The sequence below is a fragment of the Diceros bicornis genome, chromosome 38, assembly GCF_020826845.1.
Source record: "Diceros bicornis minor isolate mBicDic1 chromosome 38, mDicBic1.mat.cur, whole genome shotgun sequence".
NCBI lineage: Eukaryota > Metazoa > Chordata > Mammalia > Perissodactyla > Rhinocerotidae > Diceros > Diceros bicornis.
In genome coordinates this window covers 2,061,269-2,080,199 of record NC_080777.1, presented here as the reverse complement: position 1 = coordinate 2,080,199, position 18,931 = coordinate 2,061,269, and the positions used below count along the sequence as shown (strand labels likewise).

The 18,931-nt window shown below is 41.7% G+C and overlaps 2 protein-coding genes across 12 annotated transcripts in view; one reads left to right on the top strand and one right to left on the bottom strand.

Annotated features, from left to right (window-relative positions):
* CEP170 (centrosomal protein 170) overlaps positions 1 to 2,920 on the bottom strand; it is a 134,830-nt gene extending 131,910 nt beyond the window's left edge. For 8 of the 11 annotated variants that reach the window (XM_058533532.1, XM_058533540.1, XM_058533537.1 and 5 more), the window contains exon 1: positions 2,513 to 2,756. The gene's annotated coding sequence lies outside the window, so the exon portion shown is untranslated. Of the gene's footprint in view, positions 1 to 1,814; positions 1,990 to 2,512; positions 2,757 to 2,833 lie in introns of those variants that run through there. The other 3 variants (XM_058533533.1, XM_058533534.1, XM_058533536.1) reach the window with 3 other exon arrangements.
* A 463-nt stretch (positions 2,921 to 3,383) lies between these two features.
* The window catches only part of SDCCAG8 (SHH signaling and ciliogenesis regulator SDCCAG8), a 226,350-nt gene continuing 210,802 nt past the window's right edge, over positions 3,384 to 18,931 (top strand). Inside the window, exons 1-4 of the mRNA XM_058533531.1 lie at positions 3,384 to 3,634; positions 14,375 to 14,527; positions 15,223 to 15,308; positions 18,347 to 18,460. Of these exons, the coding sequence (XP_058389514.1) occupies positions 3,568 to 3,634; positions 14,375 to 14,527; positions 15,223 to 15,308; positions 18,347 to 18,460 (420 nt within the window). The 5' untranslated portion in view covers positions 3,384 to 3,567. The remainder of the gene's footprint in view (positions 3,635 to 14,374; positions 14,528 to 15,222; positions 15,309 to 18,346; positions 18,461 to 18,931) is intronic.

Sequence of the window (18,931 nt, the reverse complement as noted above, 5' to 3'; positions counted from 1 at the left end):
GACACCCATTTCTTAAAACACATCAACATTTAATGCTCCAGCCAATATTATCCATCCACCAAGGATTTTTCAGATGGCATGTAACCGCTCTTTTGTTACACTTCCAGAATAATTTGCAACTGTACAAATATTTTAGTTGGCAATTTAGCATCACTCTGTTAAAATTAAAATAGCAAAAATTATTTTTCAGAAGTAGAGTTTTGTTGGAAAAAAACATGTTGACAACAAGTTTAAATATATACAGTATTCAGTACTAGATGAGTGATATCTGATTACTATCAGATGCAACAATGAAACCAGTGGTTTTTTTTTCAGTGATAAAAGGAAACAAGAAACTGATACTTGGAACAAATAAAACAAATCACTAAGCATAGAATTTTTTAAAGCACCGTGATATCTGCATCAATATGCATAATGTATGATAATTTTACAGTGTAAATTTCACTATTCTAATGCTAAGATAGAAAATATGCAGATGGTTATTTGTTGCTATACAAAGTAATTTTAGAACCCCATGAAATTACCAGTAAAATACATTTAAAGTTTGATTTAATATAATATCAGACCCTGAATTTAATTACAGATTATTTTAAGTTGAAATTTAAGAGAAAGATTAATGAATTATTTTTAAGAAGGCTCTTAAAAAGCAATGTAGAATTAAAGGATAAAAATTACATGACAACAAAGAAGTCCTTTATGGCAAAATCAACTCAATAAAAAAGTGCAAATTTAATTCTGATAAAAAGTTCAACATGAATTTTTTTCTCAAAAGGTCAATTCTTGTTTAAGTTGAAAATAATATAATTCATTAATCAAAGAAAAATGAACTTCACAGGTTCTTGTTATGTGGCAATTTTATTCGTAACAGAGTTTATAGAGTTGATCATATCATAAAATACTGCTGCATATCAGGAAATAAAATTAAAATATGGTTACTAATAAGTAGCAGGGAAACAACTCCAACAGTTGCTGTTTTTATGAAAAGCCCATGTTAGGGCATCTTTCCCTATATCAGTAAGTTACTTTATAAAACTAAAGTTCCACTTCAGTAGAATTACTATTTTTACATCACGAAGGACTAGATTGATACAACCAGGGGCATCAGTGCACTTGACTGTCACAAACAACTCAGACAGCCTGCAGAGCTTTGCATAAATTTTCATAGATAGGGCCGGGGGACACAGCTGAAAGATCACCCTGCAGAACAGACCTTGGTTTCACTTGGCTCTGCCTTTCCCCAGCACTACGGCTTGGACAGACAAGTCAGTTCACTTTTCCAAGTTTTAAGTGTCTTCCTCTGTCTCTGTCAAGCGCATTTAGACTCTTCCGTTTTAAAACACCAAAATGCTACAGTTTCTATCAAGTCAGGAAGAACTAAAAGCAGCCCTGGTTTTACTTTTTAAAAAAATAACGGCAGAAAAACACAAAATGGCTTGTCTCTTGCAATGTCACATTTACAGAGCTGAATTCCTAAATCCGAGAAGCACGCCCAGCTAGGGTTATATCAGTGAACCTCCAGATCCCGTAGTATTCACCACGTAACTCCTCTCACATCACTCCTCCCCTGCTCCTCCCCACCCCGCCTCAATCTCTCTTCTGCTTGTTTCAACGCCAGCAAATGGCTGTAAGCATCGTACGCTTCAGGATCAAATCATTTTAAAAGATGCGTTTTCAATCAAGTGTATCCTCTGCTTCCCCCACGTTCCTTCCAAACGAGTGAATTTTCCTGAAGACAGTGAAAATACGAATCAACAAATTCAGGCCTATGTTTTGTTCTGATTGCTCAAAAAGCAAAACGGAAAGATGCATCCTACCCATTCCCTCGGGAGCAGGAACGCGCTACCCAGCCCAGGAGAAAACAATTGCGCTGGTTCATCTCCCCGGTCCACGGAGCGCCGCCGCCAGGCCCTCCCAGTCCCGTCCGCGTCGTCATCTAGGCATGCTACACTGCCCACCGTGGCCGTGCTCGGACAGCCACTGGCCCTGTCTTCCAGGGGCTTACACTCTCCAAATCTGCGGAGGGCCCCGAAACAGAGACGCGATGACTCGGGACACGAATCCACGGCTTCCCGCCCCGCCTCGGGCAGCCGCTCGCGTTTTGTTCTCGTGCACAGGACGAAGGGAAGACACCCAAACCGCGCACTGGGCTCCGAGGACAATGCAGCCGCCGGGCGGCGCGTCCCCCCGGGGCACCACGGGGCCGCAGCCCTCGCGGGGTGCGGGACACCCCTCTCCGCGTCCTCCGCCGCCCCCAGCCCCGGACCAGCGGCACAAAAAGCGTCGGGACAGCGCGGTCCCCGGCGGGGGGCGCTGCACAAAGCCGGGGGCGGCGGCGGCGGGCCCGGAGGCCGGCGGGGAGCGAGGGGCGCGGCCGGGCCCGGCGGTGGGGTGGGCGCCGCGCGGCGTCCGGGAGCCCCCGGCCCAGCCCCCCGCGCCCTCGCGCCCGCGCCCCGCCGCCGCCCCGAGGCGGAGGATGTGGAGACGCGGCCCCGGCGCCGAGCGCATCACTCACCCCTCAGCGCGGGGACCGGCACCGGACGGGGAGGCGGGGCGCCGCGCCCGAGTCTCTCGCACGCCGTCGTCCCCCACCCCGTCGCCGCCGCCGCCGCGGACGAGCTCCCGGGCCCTCAGCCCCGCCGTGCAGTAACGTTATTCCACACACGCCCCACACCTAGCGGTAACGGCAGACAGCGGCCACCTAGTGCGCAGGCGCCTGGGGAAAGGGCGAGGAGCCCGGCCGCGTCCCCTCCTCCGGCTCCGTCCCGGCCATCTCTCACTGCGCAGGCGCCAAACCCAGACAATGAAAGCGGGTTGTGCTGAGGGTCTCACCCACCAGCTCGCCCAGCTGCCCAGTGCGCAGGCGTGCCCCAAAGACCCGCTCGAACAATGAAGCCGACCCTCGCGTTAGCTGGGACCGCAACCCGCAAGGACTACAGTTCCCAGCGGGCAGTCGGGTGGCTGGGCATGCTAGGATTTGTAGTGTCGGCCCCCTTCGCAGTCAGGCTGTATGGAAGATTTAGAGCTTCTTTCTTGAGAATTTATTTGGCCGTTTTGGCACATGTCGCGGCTGAAGGGTGCAGAGCTTGTTATGTGCGTCCTTGAGGAGCCTCCAGGATCAACTGCATGCTAGCAGATTTAGAGGAGTCAAGGCCTTCAGTGAGCCCTTTCTGTCAGTTGGGTGGTCCAAACAACAGGATGGGAAGAAGGCAGGACTAAGCCAGGGTGGGCTTCGGAAAAAGGGCGGAGCCTCCACGCAGTCTCTTGGCAACCGGATCTGGGCAAAGCTAGCGCTTGGAGCGCGGTCCCCTCTGGGAGTTGTAGTGTAGTCAGAAGGGCTCTTAGGAGCTTGGAGCCTGAGGCCCGGAGCCTGCAGACTACAACTCCCGACGTGCACCATGAGGACCAGTGGGTAGGAGGAGCCCCCGCGAGCTCCTGTCTGGTTCCATGCTTCCCCAGTCAGCAGCGGCAGGAAGCCGGCGGGCGCTTCTCCAGCGCTGAGGCCTGTTGTTCGCGGAGAGCGCTGGACGCTCCGTCACGTAGCTCCCGTCTCTGGGCCCCGAGTCTGTCATGGCGAAGTCCCCGGAGCACTCTCCCCTGGAGGAGGTTCTGGGGCAGTATCAGCGGAGTCTCCGGGGTGAGTTGCTCCGAACCTCTGTGCCGTAGCCCCTGGGGACCAGGGCCTGGCGGGCGGGAGCTGACCAGGCGCGTCTCCTGACACCTGGCTTCGGCCCCAGCCAGGATGCGGAGGAAGAAGATGGATGTTGCCGTGATCTTGGAGGAAGATAAAATAGTTGGTGTTTGTTTTTACCGTTAACCAGCGTTGTTCCCCTTGGCTCCCTTAATTACCTGACCCAACTCTGATTTTGGCATCCTTGGGCATCCTTCTCACCAGCGCCAGCAGAAACTCTTGGACGGCTCTCTGCTGCTTTTGCCCAGTTCCCATATTTTGCTGTCTAATCCAATAAATTCTCGATTCACACTTTTTACGCATTCAAGTTATGGTGTAGTGGGCTGAATGTGATTCGTTAGACCAGGAAAAAAAAACCCATTAATTATTATTTAAATCACAACGCCTTCTATTTAGGGTCTAGGCTGTTTACATATATTAAGTCATTTAAAACTTACAACAACATTAGGAATATCCATCTTTTACACATAGGGAAATCGAGATACAAAGAAGTTAAGCCAAAGCCCACACAGACCAGGTTAGTGGCAGAACCAGGTATTAAATTCAGTCAGGCTTGTCTGTGTCAAAAGCCTGTTTTTCTTTATTAATAATGTCACAGTTACTATTACTGAAACCTTGTTGAGTTAATTCAGATTTTCTTATTATAGGACCCTATGAGTGAGTATCTATAGAAGTGATGTTCCTACTTGTGGATAGCTCTGCCCTCTTGGAGGTCATATATAACATCTAGAAACCTCAGTTCTGTTCAAGTGAAAGTTATAGTATTGTCTGCAGAGTTATAGTGAGGAGCAAATGAAATAATCCACGTAAAGCAGTGATTGTCAAAATTTTTTTTTGCTGTTACCCGTAAGTAAGAAATACATTTTATATGGGACATATACGTACATATAAACTAAAAGAAAAGTTTTATTAAAGAATATTTATTGTACTAGGTGTAATACACTCTATTTTCTATTATTTGGTATTTTATTAATCCTCTAGGTCATGACCAACAATTTAAAAAAATTATTTAAAGCATTTAGAACATTGATTCTTTTATTAATTCAGTGCCTACTGTGTGTTAGGCATACTAGGTGCTGGAGACACAATAAGGAACTAGACAGTCCCTGTCCCCATGGAGCCTCTGGATTAGTGGAGGAGAAAGACAATAAATAAAATAATTACAGATTACTATGATAGAAAATAAGGGTAGAGATTAGTGCTTGGCAAGTAAGAAGCACTTATTAAATGTTAGCTGCTCTTTATAATTGGTACTTGCAGCAAAGAGAAGATTTTTCAAGGAGATTGGGAAGTTTATCTTCTAGTGACTCTAGACTTTCTAAGGGTTGTTGTTTCTTGTTTCCATCTGTCAGCAGTGTTACAAACTATCAACATTCTCAGTATTCAAACTGCAAGTGTAAAATAATTGGTCTTGATGAATACCTTCATCAGCCTACTGATGTTTCAAGAGCTGTTAGATACAGAAATAACCATTTCTAACTTTTCATGTGAAAGCAAGAAAAATACTGTGCACAGTGATAATATGAGTGATTTTGTTTAATTTTTGAGGTTGGTAAAAAAAATATTTGTTTTCCGTTATAAGTTTCTCCTAATGCTTCTCCTTTGCATTCCTTATTTTGAACCTTTATGTAAGCATTAGAGGCTATTTAATATTAAGCTTGTTTTGTTTTGTTTTGTTGTTTTGGTGAGGAAGATTGGCCCTGAGCTAACATCTGTGCCCATCTTCCTCTGTTTTGTATGTGGGACCCCGCCACAGCATGGCTTGATGAGCCGTGCGCCTGGAGTTTGAACCTGCTAACCCCAGGCTGCTGAAGCAGAGCGCGCGGACTTAACTACTATGCCACTAGGCTGGCCCCAATATTAAGCATTTGGATGCGGTAAAGTGGCTAATTTCAAACTAATGTTATAGTACTGTGTTTAATACCCATGATACTGCTTTCAATTATAGAGTGAAGGGTTTTCATTCAAGGATAATACATTTTAAAATAAATTTTAAATTTAGTGTGATAACAGTATAAGATAGTGAAAACATTTATAATCAAGAACAAACATAAAGCAGAGAAATAAGTTAAAAAAACTTTTTTTTTAATTTTTACTGATAGTTTTAACAATGAATCAAGAGATGGAACCTGAAATTTTTCATGAGTTTTTAGGACTTTTTAAATTATTTAGTAGCATTTTAATTTTTATGTTTATTTAGTTTATATAGCAGCTTATGGAAGGAAACAAAACAGAACTAATCCTGAAGCAAAGCACGATTAGAAGTTCTTCGTTTCACACATATAAATTACCACTTCTAAATAGGATAGCTCCCTTTAAAGTCAAATTTGTGTTTCTGAATAAACAAAGTATGGTGGCATTATTTTACATGTAGAACTTCATTATTTTAAATGTTTTTGCCGAATAACTTGAGAATTATGTTACTATACAATCGGGTAACATGCAATTTAAAGTTCTTTTGTCTTGTTTTATTTTGGCTTTGTTGGTTTGGTTTTCTCTATCTGCCATTTCTTCCCCAAAATGTCTTGCCTAGTTCATGCTTAGAGAAAGGCTATAGGCATTCTTGGTCTTTCCTCACCAGGTAATCCTCTGGTTTCTAAATAACTGTACACATAATCATTACTAGTATCCCTTCAGTTATATTCAGCCAGGAAGTAGCCATAGAAAAATGCAAAATGCTTTCACAATTTTCCATAATAGTCCCTCAATTTTTACAACTTTACCTCATTTCTTTAAGTATAATTTTTGGTACAGTTATAGTATATTAAGAATTTGAAGTTCTGATATGAAAAGCAAAGTCAAAGTTGCTTTCTTGCTTGTAAGACTTGAGTGGAATCCTTGCCTCTCCTTGACTCTGGTGACCCTAGAGCAGCCATGGAAATAGGGAGCCCGTTTGCAGACTCTACACTCTCCTCTCATCCTCTCCCTGACACTTTCCAGATATATTCACTGTTTGTCCTCTCTAAGGATATCTCCTGCTTTGGGCTGTCTGTTCCCCCAACTTCAAGAAATAGGAGAGGTTTAATGACTCCCCTTCAAAGTAAGAGTTCTGGCAGAAAAACTAGAAGGTGTCATTGCCCCACAGATCTGTAATATTATTTCTACACAGTAGATAATCTGAAAGTTTCCAGTGTGGTAAAAAGTGAGCATATCCCAGGTATCCTGGGAGTCACGGAATTTATTCTAGAACCAGAAGTGACTTGGGAGGTCTCCTGGCAGTATAGTTAGGTGTTCGTTCACTCTATAGGCAGCTGGAATTCAAGATGCCTAGAATGGCTGAGAACTATATTGGTAACTAGGGAGAATAGCAAATACCCCTCCTCTAATTTAAATTCAACACATCATTGTATAAGGCCATTAGGTATAAAATAAACAAGTTTATAGCCAAGAAAGGATCAGAGAAACCAGAATAACAGGCACCCAGGCTGTTTTAAGTTTTGTACACTTGAATGTAGGGATGTGGTATTAGAAAGAGGGAGAGAACTTGTGAGAAGTGCAGTGTCCCAGCCTTCATAACGATCATGTCTGGTCTGTTGCCACAGTGTTAGATATGGATACAGTTTTATCAACAACACCTGTATACACAACTCACTGTTCTAGCCGCCTTTGGTTGGGTGGGCATAAAGAAATATGGAACAAACTTGTACTGTAACATAAATATCTCATTTATTTTCTATATATATTTTCTATGCTGGCTCCCCCTTTTTCTTTCAACATTTTGGTGTTTCAGGCTCTGGGTTGAATTTGTGGAAGAGTGTGATGGGGTCAGAGAAGAGAATGTGGAACTACAAGCCAGGTCCCTGTACTCTTACTGTTGCTTTGCTGATAATCATCTGTGTTACCTTATGCAAGTTAATGAACTCTTCTTGGATTCTTGCTTCCTCATCTGTAAAATGAAAAGTTTGGACTAGAATTATTGCCTTTAGGAGCAAAGCAGATGACAAAATGTGTGATGGAGTCAGTGGAAGACACTAGAGAATGGTGAGGCTTGTGGCCAAACTGGCCAAAAGTTTCTGCTTTCTCTAAGAACATTCCAATTTCCTTCTTGCTCCCTCTCTCTTTCCTTCTTTCCCTGTCTTTTTCTCTTTTCCTCCCACACTGTGCTGGCCAAGCAGAACACGCTTGACAGCCTGGTCCCGCCTCCAGGCACCACTCTCAGATCCCTGGATCTCTAATGTCCCTTCCCTCAACACTGGATTGGACCACACGAATGATAGTGGTTATGTTTCTGTCTCATAAAAATGAGAGTAAAGGGGCCAGCCTGGTGGCATAGTGGTTAAGTTCTCGTGCTTCACTTCAGCAGCCTGGGGTTCGCAGGTTCAGATCTCAGGTGCGGACCTATGCACCAGTTGTCAAGCCATGCTGTCATGGCGTCCCATATAAAGTGGAGGAAGATGGACATAAATGTTAGCTCAGGACTGATCTTCCTCACAAAAAAAAAATCAAGAGTGAGGAGTGGAGCTAAGTTCATAGAAAGTGAGAGGTTGAATATGGGAAGAGAAGATATAATTTGGGGGTTGATCCTTTTCTTTGTAAATTGACCAAGTTTGAGAAAATCAAAGATAATATTGGTGTTCTGTGTTTTACTTGTGTACGATTGGCACATGTCTCCAGATCCTACTGTGTTTTTTTCCTTCTGTGGAAGGCCTGCGTTAATCTCACCAGCTAATAATTTGGTCGCTGAATTAGCCAGCAGTGATATCATCTGGACCTTTGGCAAACTTAAGAAAACATGTGTCTATCTTAAGTAAAAGTTCTTCTTTTTCTCATTTTTACTCATCAAACTTGTATTTTTTCTTCTTTTTGTTTTTGCTTTTCTGAAATGTTTTCTGAATATTTTTGATATTCCTTGCCGTATACAGTGTGTATATGCGCGCGCGCGCACACACACGCACGCACACACACACACACACACACACACATTCTCCACAGCTGATGTTTGCTTGCTTGTTTTACTCTCAGCCTCATTGAGACCACGGCAGGCAACAATGTAATAAAGCCTCTGTAAACATTCCTGATGAAATGAGAAAATTATTTTGGTATTTCAGTGTAGACTGAAACATCTCTCTTTTCTAAAAATTAAAGAAATGGAATGGTTTGGCTGTTGAATCAAGATTGGTGATGTGACTAAAATTTGTAAACATTTGAGTTTATTTTTTTGCTGATAAAATTTAAATTACGCATATTCTTTTTTTATATACTCATATGGATTTTCTTAATGGTTTTAACTTCTATGACCATTTCTTTTACCAGAATAACAAAAAGCTAGTAGAATTCTATTTTTCCCTCTCTACTACTAATGAGGTGAAATAGGCAAAATACAGGATTTAGCAGCCTGACAAGGGTGTTTTACAAGTAAATAGTCATCCCTGGAATAATCTAGAATCAAAGCAATAGTTCAGTGTTATGAAATTGTAAGGGCATTTTCACATGTAAGGGCATTTTCACATGTTCTTGGACAGAAAAAGAGACAGATTAAGTTAGTCTCAAACTATTGAGATACTGAAAATAATTATATTCTCTCTTGAGACGTTTAAAAGACTTATGCTCTCATCACTTCACCAGTAGGTACTAAGATTTTCCACCTTTTCACTTAGTGATCTTCCTCTCAGGGTCAAAAGGTAGAGAAGGTAGCTTGAAATGCACCTGTGCACTTGCCAAAGCAACCTTGATTATGAGGGGAGCTTCATCAAAGTCCACTGGACTATTTAAAGGAATGGTCACCTGAGGTAGCTCTGAAAAATGGCCTTACAGTATAACTTTTGTGTCATGTGTTAGGCCTTGAAAGAAAATGAAGATGAATATGAATTCCAAGTTCTTGATAATGGTGGACATAACACCTCCTGACTCATGGATCGGAAGTGCCCCATCATGGCAGTGATGGTCGAGGGCTGTGAACCGCCCACCACTCCTGTGGCAGAATAGCTCACTGTCCTGCCCACTTGTCATCAAGAGCTGGCTGAGTGACACTGTAGTTATGTGGGAAGTCTCTCCTCAAGACTGAACACTGTCTTTGTTTTATTGATCTAAACCAAGGGGGATTTTTCTGCCCAGGGAACATTGGGTAATGTCTAGAGACATAATTTGCTTGTCACGACTGTGGCAGGGGAGTTCTACTGGCGTCTAGTAGGTAGAAGCCAGGGATGCTGCTCAAGATGCCCAACACATCCCCTTACAACAAAGAATTTTCAGGTCCAAATGTTAATAGCGCTGAGGGGGAGAAACCACGATCTAGAAGTAGCAAGACTTTGCTCGTAGCCCTTGCTCTCCAAGAATCATCTTTGAGAGTAATTACAATTAGGGATACGAATTGGCTGGTGATTTTACAAGTCTGGCTAAGATGACTTCTTTATCAATGGAAAGTGACAGATGCGTAAGTCCTCTCAGTTGGTGCCAAAAAAATGCCAGGTGTGTCCCTCATGATGCATGTAGCCAATCTCCTTGATTTGCCAACAGCCATACAGCATTAATGATCTTCCAGACACTGCTTTCTTAAGATGTTTACATTCTTGTTCAGATTATGTTTCACTCCTGGCGCCAAGTGCTTTAGCACATTTTTCGGCTCAGAGTCTTATGATAGTATTTTATTTGAGATTTTTGAGTTTCTCAATACTACTTTTCATCTATTTCACTATTATAATTGCCATTTACAAAGCTGGTTTTGTCTGACCTTGGATCATGCTGTTTTATCTTGGTCATGCTACCTGTCCATACCCTAGTAAACAGTGACAGCAATCTTCTGAACTAGCTGAGGCCAGTCAAGGCGGACAGACACATGCCTCTCTTATCTCACTGCGGTTTCCTTTTTCTGCTTGTCTGCCCTAGTCAAAGCTTGTTTTGAGAACTGCGGTGCCTCTCATGTCTCCGCCTAGGGACGTATGGTTCCCTGCATGTTTTCTCAGAGACAGCTGGGCGCTTCGCAGGGTGTGGTCCCCCCTCCCTGTCACCAGGGTAATTCTCTTTCACATCTCCCAGTACAGGTGGAGAATGTCGACATTAATGATTAACAGTACGTATGTAAGTGATGATCCTTCCTAGACTGGGACGTATTTGCCTTTTGTTCAAAAACGTCTTGAGGGAAAGAGGCCCAATGGTAATTTGGGAATTAGAATGTAGGGAAACTGGATTACCAAAACGAATAAGACAGACTAAATTTGTTGACAGTCAGCAGCTCAAAAACCTTCCCAGTGCTCGTTGTACTGATTGACGTTTGGATAGTAGACTAACAGAAATATTAACTTCAATTCTGTTCATGTGATTCTGTTGGACTCGGAGGTCCTATTTGTGTTTGTATTCATAATTAAGTTTATATTCAGCCCGCAGTTGGTGCTGGGGAGAAGAAATCAGGATGCACCGCGAAATACCCTTACTGTCCTCTCAGGAGAGAAGAGGAAATGAGGATTGTTTCTAACTCTTGGTTATCCACAGATAAAGCCGTGCCCATCAGCAGAGGGACAGGAAGTGATAACTGAACCTCGTGTCTAATCTAGTTTCCTTATGTGTAAGCAGCAGATAACCATGTGGGGAGTAGAGTTCTTCATAAGGATTGTGAGGCCTTCAGCTGCAATGGCTCCAGTTGAAGAGCAGTGGGGTTTCATCTGTCTTGAATCATCTGAGCGTTATTATTCCTCAGGAGTAACTCTGTCTGTTACAGTGTATAATTATGTCATTATGTATATATTTGAAAAGCATTTAGCATGTTTTGAAATGTGGTATTGAAATGACTTAATAATATCACCTAACCCCCTTAGTTTTAGTTTTAGGACACAGTTCTTGCAAATTTCTTCTCTTCCTCTCTGATCCTAGTAACTGAAGTCAGTGGTTCTGAAAAACCCCAAGCCTTGTATATCACTTTTCTTTGGGATAATTGTTGAGTTCAGTATCTCAGTATCTCACATAACAGTATTTTCATATTGCAATTTCGCTTATGGTCTTTGAATGTTATGAATTCTAAAAGATTAAAGAAGAATATTAGAAAATGGATTAAATGGACTCATAAAACTCGGCTATCACTATAATCTGAAGAAAAAACTCTGCCTCTAGGGATTTTCAACTACACAATTTTTTTCAGATTTCCTTTTTTTTTCCTAATATAGTTTATTAGCTTTTAGTCAGATTAGGTATAAATAAGTAATTATCCTTTTTCTTAGAGGTGAAGTCATTTGATAGCTCCACAGAGCACACTTTTAATGTTAGTCAGACCCTCTGTTTCCTTTCTAATGGATGCAATAAAGTGCTTTATTCATGGATTCAAGTTCATAAATCTAACGCTCTGAATGAAACTGCTTATCATGTAACACTTTGATTTTCCTTTTCCATTAACAAGTCGGTTTAGAAAATACTAAGTCACTGGAAAACTATTGCTGTTTCTTATTTACTAAAATCAGGAATGCATCTTCTCTGGACTTTTCTTAAACTCATGATGAGTAAGAGGAGGCCAGGCTTGGTTAGTAATCAGCACCAGATTCCTGTCAGAGAAAGCTCTGTGTGGAAATAGGATTGGCATGGAGAAGAATGTGGTGATAAATTCACGGGTCACTTGTGTGGTTGAGTAATAGAGTTTCACTGTGGAACCCTGACCTAAGAGACCTGTGCTCTTTAGTCTAATCCAGGTAGAAAAGGAGTTGCTGTAAGTGAAGAACTTACATTAAATATTTTGTAACATAGGGTATATTTTTTGTAAGTTATTTTTTCTGTTCTAAACTTTCAAATTAATGAGCTTGGAGAAAATGGAATCTGTTTTTCAAGGTCCTGCAGAATAAATGTTTATAAATACATTTCCAGCCATGATTGGTAGTGAAAAGATAGGTGTTTTGTAGCTTTGTAGGGTTCCCATTATAGGTAGCAAGGAATAGGAGTTTTTTCTGCTGAGGACACGAGAAGTAGGTCTAAATTGTCAAAGAAGGGCCTAGATCAGGAGAGAAGTAAGGACTTCATTGGCCGTCGTTGTTATGAGTTGCTCTTACTTAGGGAAAGTACTGTCTCCTATGAAGATCTTAGGAATTCTTTAGATGGAATCCATTTGAAATAGTTAGATAATACCTGTACGTGAACTTGTGTGCAAAGTCTTCTTTTTCTAACATAAATTTCTAAGTTAGATATATGTAAACGTTTGGGAAATTAATTAACGAATGAATTGAAAAATAACTTTGAAATACAGATGTCAAAATTTGAAAATAGGCACTGAAATCTGGGTCCCAGCTCTAATGTGCAAGGAACATTTTTTGTTATATTTTTTTGTTTGGAACCGGTGGATTTAATCATAGGAGATTAGCAAAAGCAACAAGAAGTTTAAACCTGAAAAAATAAGTGGACTTTAATTAATGAAATTTCTAATTGATTGCCTGGTTCTCCAGTGTTATACATGTAAAAATATCTGTAAGGTCGGGTAGAATTATTAATAATGCCATAACCAGTGTCATTAATATAGGTCTGTTATTAACGTAAGGCTTGGATCCTTTGCTGAAATGTTTTTTGGGGTGAGCATTTCACTGAATAATTATTTTGGTTATCTTTTGCTGTGTAACAAACCACACCAAAACTTGGTGGCTGAAAGCAACAAATAAAGGCATTTTAGTATCTCTCGCAGATCTGTGGGTTGACTGGACTCAGTTGGGCAGTTCTTCATGCCACTGCAGTTAGGTGGCCCCTGGTTCTGGAGTCACCTGGGGCTCCACTGGGCCTCTCTCCTTCTCCGTGTGGTCTCGGGACCTCTCCTTTTCACGTTGCCTGTTCACAGTCTCTCCAGCAGAGTGGCCAGACTTCCTGCTAAGTGGCTTAGGGCTCACAAAAACAAGCATTCGAAGGAGGAAGCAGAAGCTACCAGACATTTTAAAGATGAGGCCTGGTCTGACGTGGTATAACTGCCACTGCACTCTGTTGGTTAATGCAAGTTACAAGCCCGCTCTGTTTCAACCTGGGAGTGGACAAGGGTGAGAGGGCAGGTTCCTTGGGGGCTATTTTTAGATATGAACTACTGCAGTAGTATACCTTGAAATACTTCATTTAGGACTGTTTATGTAAAGTATGTGCTAGTGAGTTTAAGCTTCAATTCTGGGGTTAGTCAAGTGTACTAACCAAGAATTTCTACGTGACACGTGGTCAGCCAGCAGGACATAAGAAGGACTGCACAACAGAGGCTGCCACTATACGCGATTCGGCTATTCAGAGCTTGATTAAAACTAGGCCAGACAGCCCGGCGCCTCCTGGTGGGGGCAGGACATGTGGCTCACGGGGACAAGGCGGCTCCTCTGGGTGGGAACGTGGTGTGGTGGATTCCCTCTTGCTGGTCCTGCCACCCACCTCAGTGTCTCCAGGAGGGGTAAGGGAGTCTTAGGCGTTGAAGGGAAGGAGAGCACGTCCCCGGGTTGGGTTATTGTTTGGGGGTGGGGGTGGCGGGGAGGAACTCTCCCATTCCATCCTCCCTGGTGCTAGAGCTATTTATAGTGAATATCAACCACTGAGGTGTCAGGGACCTTAGAGATCATGAAGTTTAACCTCTAACCCACAATCTTAATCTCTCACTTCCTCTAGCACATTCCTCAGCAAGCTGGAAACAAAACTCTGCTTTTTTCCGTCAAGTATCAGAAATAATTGCTTCTCTTTTAGAAACTGCCTTTTTGAGTAAGTGTACATGTGGTCGCCCAGATTTCACTGGCCCTGATTTCCATCGTGTTGTTGTTGCAGAACGTGCGAATAGAAGCATTCACCAGCTGCAGTGTGCCCTGCGAGAAGGCGATGTCACTGTGGGAGAAGATGCACTGGATCCTTCTCTTAGCAGCAGTGTCGGAAATGAGGACACTGAGACCGCCTGGCACGAGCTGCAGCACAGCCATGCTGGTGAGTGGGAATGGCAGTCCAGACCTGAACGACACACAGTGGGTTTTTTAGACAGTCCATCTTCCACTCTACTGCTAGGATTTTATTCCTGAAACACAAATCAGCTAATAAAATTCCCTTGCTTAATTTTTTTTCTTTGACTTCCCAATGCCTATAGGCTGAAGTCCAAAATCCTTACTCTGTCATAGCAATATTTCTTAAGACGGCTCCAAGCTACAGCTTCAGGATCATTTTTCCATCCTCCTCCCAACCATCCATCTCGCAAGCCATGTTCTAGTCAACCAGCCCACTGGCCATGCTTCTATGCTTTTGCATGTGCTGAGCTTCTAACTGGAATTTTTCTCACCCTTTTCTGCTTGGTGATCTCCTATTCATCCTCACAGTGTTATCTCCTCTGTGAAAACAGGCACAACTAGGTTCTTCCTTTTCTTGTAGCATTATGTATAGCTCTAGGTCTACGTACAAACTTATATTGTTTTATATCTATTAGTGTATCTCTCTTGCTCAGTGGATTCTTAGCTCTTAAGTGGTAGAGATTTTCTCATGTTTGTCTTTGTACCCCCAGTCAATAGCACAGTTCTTGATGCATAATTCATGTTTAAACAATATTTGTTAGATGGGCGGAATGATGGATGGGTGATGATAAACCGTGGATCTCAGACGAGGTTAACAAACCCGTTGCTCTTGCTCTGTAGTTAATCAGCTCAAAGCTTTGTTGCGCCAACAAGCAACTAAGGAAAGTGAAGTATCTCCATCAAGAAGACGAAAAATGTCCCCTTTGGTAAGTATTAACTTTTGCAGCCTGACAAAAGCGTTGTTCTAATTATGTTTTATTTTAGTAGTCATTTATTTTAGTGTCATTTTAGTAGTACACATTGTAGACAAATTCTGAGCAGAGCATGCTAATAGTTTGACGTGTTGAAAGAAATTATCTCCTCTCTAATTATTTTGGCTGAAGGAGAGAGACTTCCATGGCAGAGGAAATCCTGAATTTTTAAATTATTATTCACTTGAAGAATGTGAGTGAGGATCTAGTTCTGAGAATTTACTTTGCAACTGTTAGCAAGTATAAAAAAGGAACAATATATGGAAAAGAGGGTCATATCTATACTTTATCATTTTTAGAATTAATTATAATTCCAGCCGTTCTTTGTAATACTCTTTTATTTTGAATGTCACAACCAAAGTGTGTAATCTTATTCTACAGTTTAAAATATATGGTCATAAAATTGTGCAATGCAAGAAGCTATACTCTATTTCTTCTGAAGTTGTTTTTTATTGCTATTGCTTTGACAGAGTATATTATTCCTGATTGAAGCAATGTGATATGCTAAGGACTGAGATAGATGTGAGGGAAGGATTTGGCCAGGTTTACATGGCCAAAATAATAGTCTAGGCCTAAAGTCTATCTAGGGTCTTATCACCTACTCTCTAGAAGGATATTATGCCTCTCACAGGGTTTTTGTAATAATGAAAGATTATATATTTAAAATTCTTTAGAAACCTGTGAAGTATGACACAAATATAACATGTCATAGCAGCAATAACCACCTTGCATTTTCAGTTGTGTGACAGTGGGATACCAAGGCTGCATACTGGAAACCGTAGGGACATGTCACTTTCCTTTACTCACAGCTGAAATGTCATCACAGTACCCCCATATTAATACTTCATTCCAGCCTGACACATACTTTCATGCTGAACTCCCACTTTAGAGAAATGTATTACATACTCCTGTTCAATATTTATGGTTATAAATTATAATTTTAATAGAACATTTCATCATTCAGTACATTTATTACTGTTGGCACCTAGTTTTTAGAATGCTCTTAAGCACACAGAGGATGGAGTTACTTTTAAGTCTAGTAGATGAAGTTGCTGTATCTGTTGAATGCTCAGACATGCTTATTAGGGTTTTAAGGAGAAAACTGAGCAGTGATTACAGAGCTGATTGAAGCTGGGTAGGCAGGAAGACCCTCATCAAGAGCGTCGCTTCAGTATATGCAGTATACACTTTACAAATGCACAGGTCTGTTTATGTGGAGCTATGTGAAAGAAAGGAACTTAGACTCTAAATGTATACAGCCTGCATGTAATGATTATAAGCCGTGGTAATAAGTGGCTTTTGAAGATTGTAGTAGTAGTAATAAGTGGCTTTTGAAAATTGTACCCTTTAGAATGCATTTTCGTAGCCAATATGACATATCAGATTCATGTGGCTGTATTGAAAGTGAAATTGAGGCACTGTTGAGAAGGAAAATGTATCTAGATATTATTACTTATTATTTTAAAATGTGGATATCCAAGCTATAATAAACTCTTCAAAGTATATACATAGACTATCCCCTATATACATAGAGTAATACTTAATTCATATTTGCCTATGTTCCGAATCCATTTCTATTAATATAAAATTATTAGAATTAATTGCTTTTACTTACCACAGATAATTCATTTAATTAAAGTTACTTTGGTTTTTAAATTTCTTAAATATACCAAAAAGCAAAGCTCTACTCAATTATTCTACCGTGAGAGCTGGTACTCTATCGTTGTTGGAACGTCTGCTGGATTGAGAGACAAAATGGTTGTGTCTTATCTCAAGCTTTCCTCTGGGTTCATCTAACTGGTTGACCCTCATGTTCCTTTTTCCTAATTTCCTCTTTTCTTTAGAAAATATCGTGGTATGATACATGATTTTAAAAACCATTTTGCAGTCATTTTAGGATAAGGTAAGATATACGTTAAAAGTCAATTCCAGGGGGCCGGCCCCATGGCTTAGTGGGGCCAGCGCCAGCTCCGCTGCTGGCGGCCCGGGTTTGGATCCGGGGTGCGCACCGACACACTGCTTCTCCGGCCATGCTGAGGCCGCGTCCCACGTACAGCAACTAGAAGGATGTGCAACTATGACGTACAACTATCTACTGGGGCTTTGGGGGGGTGGGGGGAGTCAATTCCAGGAATGCTGCAGAAGTACGGTCATGGGCTGCATAACGATGTTTCAGTCAAAGATGGACCACATGTACAACAGTGGTACCATATAGCCTAGGTGTGTAGTAGGCTAAACTGTCTACGTTGTGTAAGTGCATCTATGATGTTCTTACAACGACGAAATCACATAACGACGGTTTCTCAGAACATGTCCCCATCGTTAACCAACGCATGACTGTAAACAGAATTAACACTTTTTCTGAGGTCTCTTCATTGGACTCCTCGATGCAGTGTATCTCAGTTCCATGTGTGTCTGCTTTAGCACTCTAATCGTGGAGGCTCTGTACTCCTGCACAGCATAGTCTCAAATTGTCTTGAGTACTAGGGTCAAAAATCAAAAACCACATTTTGTTAATGTATGCCTTTGTAGGTAGAATTTTACCTCATTGACACACACTTGGCATCAAACACTTGTCTAAAGAACCCCTTCTTCAGGCAGCTGTTGGGCAGTTTTAGCTAGCAGTCCTCTTCCATGGCGTTTTCTTGGAGAGAGTTGTCCCTTTATCTCAGCATTGCTGACTGGGATGTCACATTTTCAGATGGCTCAAATAGGCAGTTCATCCCACGCCAGTTTACTACCCAGCGTTTCTCCATTCACCATATGCTTTTTATAACCACTTTCACTTTCCATCTTTAAAAAATGATATTCATATCCCTGAATCTTGGCTATTTGTGGAATTTATAGGATCGAGAAATAAATACTATTAGCCACATTGTGGTCTAGTCTATGTTTATATGACATCAGTGCTAAATTGCATATGGAGATAGTATTAACTGATTCTTTGCTAAATCCAAACATGCTTATTTTGTTTTGTTTTGTTTTTGCTTTAGAAGTCGTCAGAATGTGAGGAAACCAATATGCCTACTGTGCACAATCTTGTGCCTATCATCAATGACCAGTCTCAATACATTCATCATTTAGAGGCAGAAGTCAAGTTCTGCAAGGTAAGTTTCTCATTAAAAATTTAAACCTATCTAAATTAAAGTTTATGTTAATGGTACCCTGTATGAAAATTTGCTATTATTAGTCTTCGTGTTTATAGCAATATGTTGACAATTGCCATCCGTATGATTGAGAAGACTGACGTGTTTCGGGAGCTTCTCGGGCTTGGGAATGATACTGCTGACCACGCCATTTCTGATTGCTTGGTTTCCCAGTAGTCCATAACTACGTCTAACATTTTGATCATATGCTCTCATGTTTCAGAATTTTTCCTTTCCACCCCGTTTACTGTAGTCCAGCTGATGGCAAATGCTTTGGAATGGCAATACCGCTCGTTCTCCCACACTTGTCCATCTATTGAAGCTGTGGTGCAGCAAGGTCAGATTTTCAGCTGTTAGACTGCGTCTACTCCATTGTCAGTGTACGGTTCCTACCTTTACTTTGAATAAGGATGGCTCATGGGGCAGTGATAA